Source organism: Apis dorsata, unplaced genomic scaffold (assembly GCF_000469605.1).
Source record: "Apis dorsata unplaced genomic scaffold, Apis dorsata 1.3 scaffold_196, whole genome shotgun sequence".
NCBI lineage: Eukaryota > Metazoa > Arthropoda > Insecta > Hymenoptera > Apidae > Apis > Apis dorsata.
In genome coordinates this window covers 239,455-246,533 of record NW_006263480.1, presented here as the reverse complement: position 1 = coordinate 246,533, position 7,079 = coordinate 239,455, and the positions used below count along the sequence as shown (strand labels likewise).

Below are 7,079 nucleotides of genomic sequence, written 5' to 3'. Positions count from 1 at the left end.
TAAAAAAAGTTTATATTATATTTTTAATTTATAAATTTATGAATTTTTGAAATTTATTAAAATATTAAAAACTTTTTAAAAATTTTTATTTATAAACATTTTAATTTTTTTACTATTAATTTTTTTTACTATTAATATCATTATTATCGATTTATTAAATATTTTAACACACATTTAACGAAATGTATAAAGCAATATATTTTGACATATATATAAATGACATATATATCGAAATATATCGAAATATATTTATCGAAAAATATATCGAAATATATTTCGATATGTATATCACTTATTAAAATATATACATAACTTGATATTTTAACAATAATGTATACATATTGTTTTAAAAAACACAAACATGTATTCATTATTATTGTATTCGATATTATTGTATATATTAAAGCAAAAATTAATGAATTAAATGTCGTTTAAAAAATTACAAAATAAAACAGTTTTGTTGTCTATATTATTTTTGATCTTAAAATAAGATTAGTATATAATTAAAATACATGAACTAAAATATATATATGAATATATTAATATATAAATATTGATGTTATAAAAAATATAAGTAAATTAAATTTTTAATAATTTATATATTTTTGAAAGGTATAATTATATATATAAGTTTGTTTGTATGAGTTTTATTACAAGTAATGATAAATCAACAATGTACATTGGAAAATTGATTTACAGTATATTAATAAAAAATAAAAATACTTTATAAATTTATAATATTAAAAATAATACAGATTTTTATTTGAATAAAAATACACCATTTTTAAAATATTTATATAATAGAAACATAATTTTGTTTACAAAATCAATAAGTATTCAAACTTATATATAAAAGCATTTTTATATTTTAATATTTTACATGTAGATTGGTTTGTACATTAATAACTTATAAAATAATAAACTTATATATTCATAAATATGAAATTAAGAATAATCTGATAATCCAGCAGCTTTTTTCTCCTGACTTTCTGTCCATGCTTTGGCTATTGTCTTTTTTATTTCATCATCTCCTTCTTGATACATCTTCTTCATTAAATTCATCAAACTAGTACCAGGATCATTATCTTCACCAATGTCTGGAACTGAAGATGTTTTTGATTCCTTGATTCTCTTTTCTATTCCTGTTACATGTGACCAATGCTTAGCAATTTTTTTGGCAAGAGACACAACCACCATATCTGTTTTAGTTTTAACAGTACTGTTATCTATATTAATATCTTCACATAAATTATTAATTGTTAAACTATAATTTTTATTATCTAATCCAAGAACATGCAGATCTAAAGATTTTTCAGTAAAATTACAAATCACAGCTTCTTTAGGTAATTGATGTACATCTTTCAATGTAATGTACAATTTTACTGTAGTATTTGTTTGATCCCAACCATAGTTATTAAGTTTAACTTCATAACATTTTTTAGAGGAATTAGATACTACATTAGATGATATTGTATGAGATATTTTGTTTTCTTCAATTAATTTTGCTAACTCTGTTTGTAATTTTCTAATTTCAAGATTAAGAATATCTTTACTTCTCTGACGACTTGCTTGTTGAAGTAAATTATTAAATTCTTCAATATCCAATTTTAACTGTAAAACAAAATATGTACATGTTGTTTCTAGATTATTCCTTTAATGAAATTTTTTTATGTAATTTTATTTAAAATATTATTGTAATTATTATTAATTATTATAATTATTATAATTATTAAATAATTATAAAAAAATCTAATATTTTATTTTTGCAAATCACAATATATATTTTAATTAATTTAATGATTATATATAATTTAATATTTCGAAATATCAATATTTTATTTTTTACAATCACATACACAACAATTATCTCCTTATACGAAAATGTTATGTCCTTCTATTATTATAATAATAGAAGTAATGTAAAAAAATAAAAACATTTTTTTACTTACCTCGTCAGCTCTTTTCGACATTGTTTCTTTCAAAATAACCACAAATAAAATTTCAATATGTTTATTAGTAAGTTTATTAGTAAGAAAAAAAGTTTAGCACTCGATTATATTTTCGATTATAATGTTAAAATCACAAAATTTAAGATTTTTGTGTTATATATTTCACTTAATCGACTTGACGATTGAGAATCAACTGCAAACGTTTTACAAACCGTTCAGTTGCACGAACGCACGAACGATAGAAATCTCTGGAAACTTCAAAAACCTGTAAAATATAGAATAGAAATCTTCTTACTTGGAATTATGTATATTATAGTATTTAAAAAAAAATATACATTGTTAACATATAATATTGTGAAATATTTTTGCAATTTTGTTTCAAAATTAAACATTTTTATTAAAATATTTATTAAAATTTCATGTTATTATTAAATTTTTAATCAGTACAATATACGTATGCTACATCAAATTTTTAAAGAAAAATAGAAAATTTGCTTCCATTGTATTTTAAAATAAAAAATTTATCTTTTAATATTGAAACATTGTAATTGATTATCAAATTTTTCATTTTTTAATGAAAAACATTTGAAATATAATAATTTTAATATATCATACATTTTTTTTACAATTGATAATTGTTGTCACATCACATATAAAAATATCATGTAAAATATTAGAATATATTACAAATCAAATAATATATTAGTAAATAAGAATTTTTTTATTTCTTGTATGGTTTTCCAAAGCAAACATAATATTGCATCGTGATTGGTTCATTCAAAATTGATTGACATTTTACTTGGGTAAAATCTGTTTTTATATAAGAATTATTAATAAAATGGATAATATTTATTCATTAGATACACCGCATGTAGAAAAGGATTTGGAATATAAAAAATCTATTCGTAAACGACGATCTTCTGTTTTTCAAAGTCGTCAAATTATATTTGACGAATGTGAAGGTTAGTTAATCCATTATTTTATATTTTTTATATGATATTTAAATAATTTTAATGATATTTTAATGAGATTTTATATATTACGATATAATCAATGATATATTTATAATTAATTTATAATATAAATGATGTTTTATAATTAAAGATGCAGAAGATAAAGAGATAGTTGAGAATAGAGAAGTTATAAAATATGTATCTAATACAACACAAGAAAAAGTTTTTAATTTAGAAGAATATATAATTAATTTAAAAAATGAAAGAAAAGAATGGATAGAAAATTTGAAACAAAGAAAAACACAACGAAAAAATCTTATAAAGCAAAAATTATGTTTAGAAAATCAAGGACAACTTTTGGATTTGAATGTTTTATCAGAATATGAAAAAACCTTTGTTACAGCTCGGCCAAATTATCAACATATTTGCAAAAATTATGAAAAACTATCAGATATGCTTGTAAAATTATCAGTGTTATATAATTTAGCTTATAAATTAAATCAAAGATTCATTTCACAAATGGAAAGAAGACTATGTAAGATTACTGATAAAATTATCAAAATATCAGAATCATGATATTATAAAGATTGTTATACATTAAAAATAATCTTTAAAACAAGATTAATTATTGTTATACAAATGTACAATTTTTTTATATTAATTATTAAAATAAATATAATTATACATAATTGAAATAAACAAATGTTTGGTTTTTGTACAAAATCAATTCATATTTTACATATAAATATATTTATATTGTAAGTAAAAATAAATAAAAGAACAAATAAAAAAATTGTAATTAAGTAAATATTTACTCAAATATTTACTCATAAGTACTCAAAGAACAAGTATTTTTCTTTGGTATTAGGAAATTTATGATTCATGCAATAGAAAAATGACAATAGAATTATATTTGTATTGAAACAAACATTTGTTTCAATTCTTATCATATTGACACAATTAATGTTTTAAATAACTTAAAATAGAATACAGAAACCAATAGAGCTGTCATCTATGCAAGTGAAAACTTTTTCGTCTTGTTGCTTTTCTTTCTTTTTGAGATAAATATTCTTTTCTTGATGTACTATTATGTAATTCTAATATATGATTTATTTTTCTGACAATTTCTTCAGCAGTCATTGAATCAGCTTCAAATTCGTGATTTTTAAATGATGCAGATTGATGTAAAGACTGCATTTGTCCAGATGATACTGTAAAAAAAAAAAAATATTTTTGAAATTATTGATCAAATTTCTGTTATATGTATTTGCATAGATGAAGTGAGCAAACCTAAAATATCAGAAGTAGAAGAGCGTGGTGTATAAACTAATGTAAAAATTGTTTTTGATCCTTTTGTTTCTGTTATTTCGCACCAGGCAATATTATCTATTTGATAACTAACAGCTCTTTGTCTATTCCAAAAACGACCTGCACCTTTTCCAGTTATTATTGGATTAATTTCAATCTTTTCACCTGATATTCCTAGATATATTTCACTCTTTGTTCTCACTTTGTTAATTATGTATACTCTGTATAAAATACATATTAGTAATTACTAATTATTTAGTGAATTTAATAAACAAGAAGTACCTGTATGATTGATACAATGGAGCTTCCATAGCAGTAGTATGTCCTTCCATTTTTGCCAAATCTTCAGCAACTTCTTGTTCTTCATTTTGACCTTCTAGAAAATCTTCTTCACTTCTTAATTCTACCCAACTAAACATATTATGTCGCGCTCTATCACTTGGTTTCATTTCTGCAAGACCTAATGTTGTAAATTCAAATTTAGATATTGTTTCTTTAGGATCTAAGCAGGGTAAATCCCAATCAACTTCTCCATCATCTTCAGTAAAATATAAGCCATATCTTGTAATATCATCTCTGAAAATATTAAAAATATAAATATATTTTTTATTAACTATAGATTGATAAAATATATACTATATTCATATGGAATTCATACTTTAAAGGATGATCTGGATGTTCATTTGCATATTTATAGCAGATTAATCCAATAAATTCTAATACTTTTGCTGTAGCAAGTACAATCATATGGAGAGGATATGTTCTTTGTTTTTTAGGTAACATACACATAAATATCCTATATTTTCTTATAGGAATATCTACTTGTGCCTATAATAAAATTCATTATAAATGATATGATAATGACAATTAACAATTTAATTTCATTAAAATTTATAAAATTCATAGATACATACACTACCATCAAATTTAGCATATTCTATAAATGGATTTTGTGGCACATTTGGACATTTTTCAAGTTGTTCAGATAAAAGAGAATATCTTTTAGTTTGACCAGTTTTTTTACGAAAATCTTTTCTTTGAAACAATTCTGATTGTTGAGTGACTGGTACAACAGAATCATTTTTCCATTTTACACTGATCTTAGCAGCCTTTTCTCTTTCAAGATCCATTTTCTCTAATCTTTGAGCAGTGTTTGTACGTTCTCTATGACTGTATTCCATATCTATATCAATATTAAAATCATATATCTAAAGCATAGATATTTATTTCAAATTTAAATGATTTTTTGATATTTATTTCTATATAATAATAAAATGAAATATTTTTATTTTTCATGAAAAAAAAATATTTTTTTATTTTTAGAAAAAAAAATGTACCCATTTGTATATCATAAGATTCTGCAAGAGCATCTAGATCTTCATCATCGCTTTCTTCCATGCCAGGATAACATTGTAACATGCCATTTGATTTTAATTGTTTAGGAATATCTTCTCCAAGCATCACCATTTCGCATTGGCCTTTAAAAAATATCATAAAAGTAAATTTTGTAAAATTTATAATTTTAAAGATTATTACATATTAAAGAATCTTTAATGTTTAACCTAAAGAAAATTTATTATGTACCTGTGTTATCGGTTGATAAAAAACTATCCCTGATATGTGATAAAAGCCAATGTTCGTTATCGTAGAATGCCATTTGGTTTCTTTTGATATTTTTGAATCATGAAAAGATTGTTCTCAAAATGTCGTTTCACTGTTGTCTTTTCTCTTCACTCATATTACTTTCTATATGTAAACACACTGTTCATGCTACTGATGACAGGTGGCAGCATCTTTATCCATAAACAACAATATGTATAATTTTCATATATAATTAAAAAATTTTAGTATATTTATATACTATGTTTAATATATTTTAAAGGTTTGTATTTTAAATGTAAATATACGTATAATAAACGAAACAAATTTTAATTAATGTATTTTTATTACTAACGTATTATATATACAATATGTACATACAGATATTTATGTATCGTAATATATTTTTAATATATATTATCTTTTATATATTTTTGCATTATGTGATATATATATATATATATTTTTATCTTTATATTTTTTATTTTAACTTTTAAGAAATTTTCTTTTTTAATTTAATAAAATTAATTTATAAAATTTAATTTACTAAAATAAAATTTAATTTATTAAATTAATTTTATTAAATTAATTTATTAAATTATTAGTTATTTATTAATTATTAATTTATTAAATTATTAATTAAATTTAAATTAGGCTTTCTTAAATTTCTATATTTTTTTTTTCTGAATTTTTTATTTTATTTTGGAACATTTGCATATAGATTCATTTACTCAAACAAATACTTTTAAATATTTTTATATAGAATTAATTTTTATATAGATTGGCAAAGCTTATTTTACCCATAAATTACATAAAAAAAAATATTAAATGTCAATAACGTTATGTTTAACGGATAACACTGAAAATTTTAACTTGTTAATAGTTTAATAACTTGTTAAAAACATAAAACATGCAAAGCGATATTCTTAACGTTATAAATAAAAACAATAATATCGAAGGATATATCATTAACTTTTTATGCGGCTAATATTTTCCATTATATTGGAAAGGCAATATTGAAAATTAATTAATTATTATTTTTCTATTAAAAAATTCTAAAAGAATTTTCAAATAATTTTCTTTTATAAATTTTAACAAGAATTTTTTTTGATTGATTATTCATTAATGATTATCATGGAAAATATTTTAATCATAAATTTCCGATTTCTAATCGAGTAATAAACAATCAATTTAAAACAAAATTATGAATAAAAATTATAGATGAATATCATAGAAATAAAATCTTAAAAAATATTATAAAATTAATATA

The 7,079-nt window shown here is 20.6% G+C and overlaps 3 protein-coding genes across 4 annotated transcripts; 1 reads left to right on the top strand and 2 right to left on the bottom strand.

The window, feature by feature from the left end:
- Positions 1 to 635: 635 nt before the first annotated feature.
- Positions 636 to 2,214, bottom strand: LOC102671575 (calcyclin-binding protein). Its single transcript, XM_006614715.2, has 2 exons — positions 1,950 to 2,214; positions 636 to 1,611 (listed from the first exon to the last, which is right to left on the bottom strand). Exons 1-2 carry the CDS (start codon positions 1,968 to 1,970, stop codon positions 946 to 948), a joined length of 687 nt encoding a protein of 228 aa, XP_006614778.1. The 5' UTR covers positions 1,971 to 2,214; the 3' UTR covers positions 636 to 945.
- A 422-nt stretch (positions 2,215 to 2,636) lies between these two features.
- LOC102671706 lies at positions 2,637 to 3,701 on the top strand. Its single transcript, XM_006614716.2, has 2 exons — positions 2,637 to 2,911; positions 3,054 to 3,701. Exons 1-2 carry the CDS (start codon positions 2,788 to 2,790, stop codon positions 3,476 to 3,478), a joined length of 549 nt encoding a protein of 182 aa, XP_006614779.1. The 5' UTR covers positions 2,637 to 2,787; the 3' UTR covers positions 3,479 to 3,701.
- Positions 3,702 to 3,790: 89 nt separating this feature from the next.
- LOC102672009 (target of rapamycin complex 2 subunit MAPKAP1) lies at positions 3,791 to 5,998 on the bottom strand. Of its 2 annotated transcripts, none has more exons than XM_006614718.1 (7): positions 5,795 to 5,998; positions 5,548 to 5,688; positions 5,125 to 5,393; positions 4,869 to 5,038; positions 4,493 to 4,786; positions 4,193 to 4,431; positions 3,791 to 4,113 (listed from the first exon to the last, which is right to left on the bottom strand). In XM_006614718.1, the coding sequence occupies exons 1-7, from the start codon at positions 5,865 to 5,867 to the stop codon at positions 3,911 to 3,913; spliced, it is 1,389 nt and encodes a 462-aa protein (XP_006614781.1). In that variant the 5' UTR covers positions 5,868 to 5,998; the 3' UTR covers positions 3,791 to 3,910. The 2 variants fall into 2 exon arrangements, with proteins under 2 accessions (XP_006614781.1, XP_006614782.1); XM_006614719.1 differs by having other exon boundaries at positions 5,125 to 5,418; positions 5,795 to 5,983.
- Positions 5,999 to 7,079: the final 1,081 nt, after the last annotated feature.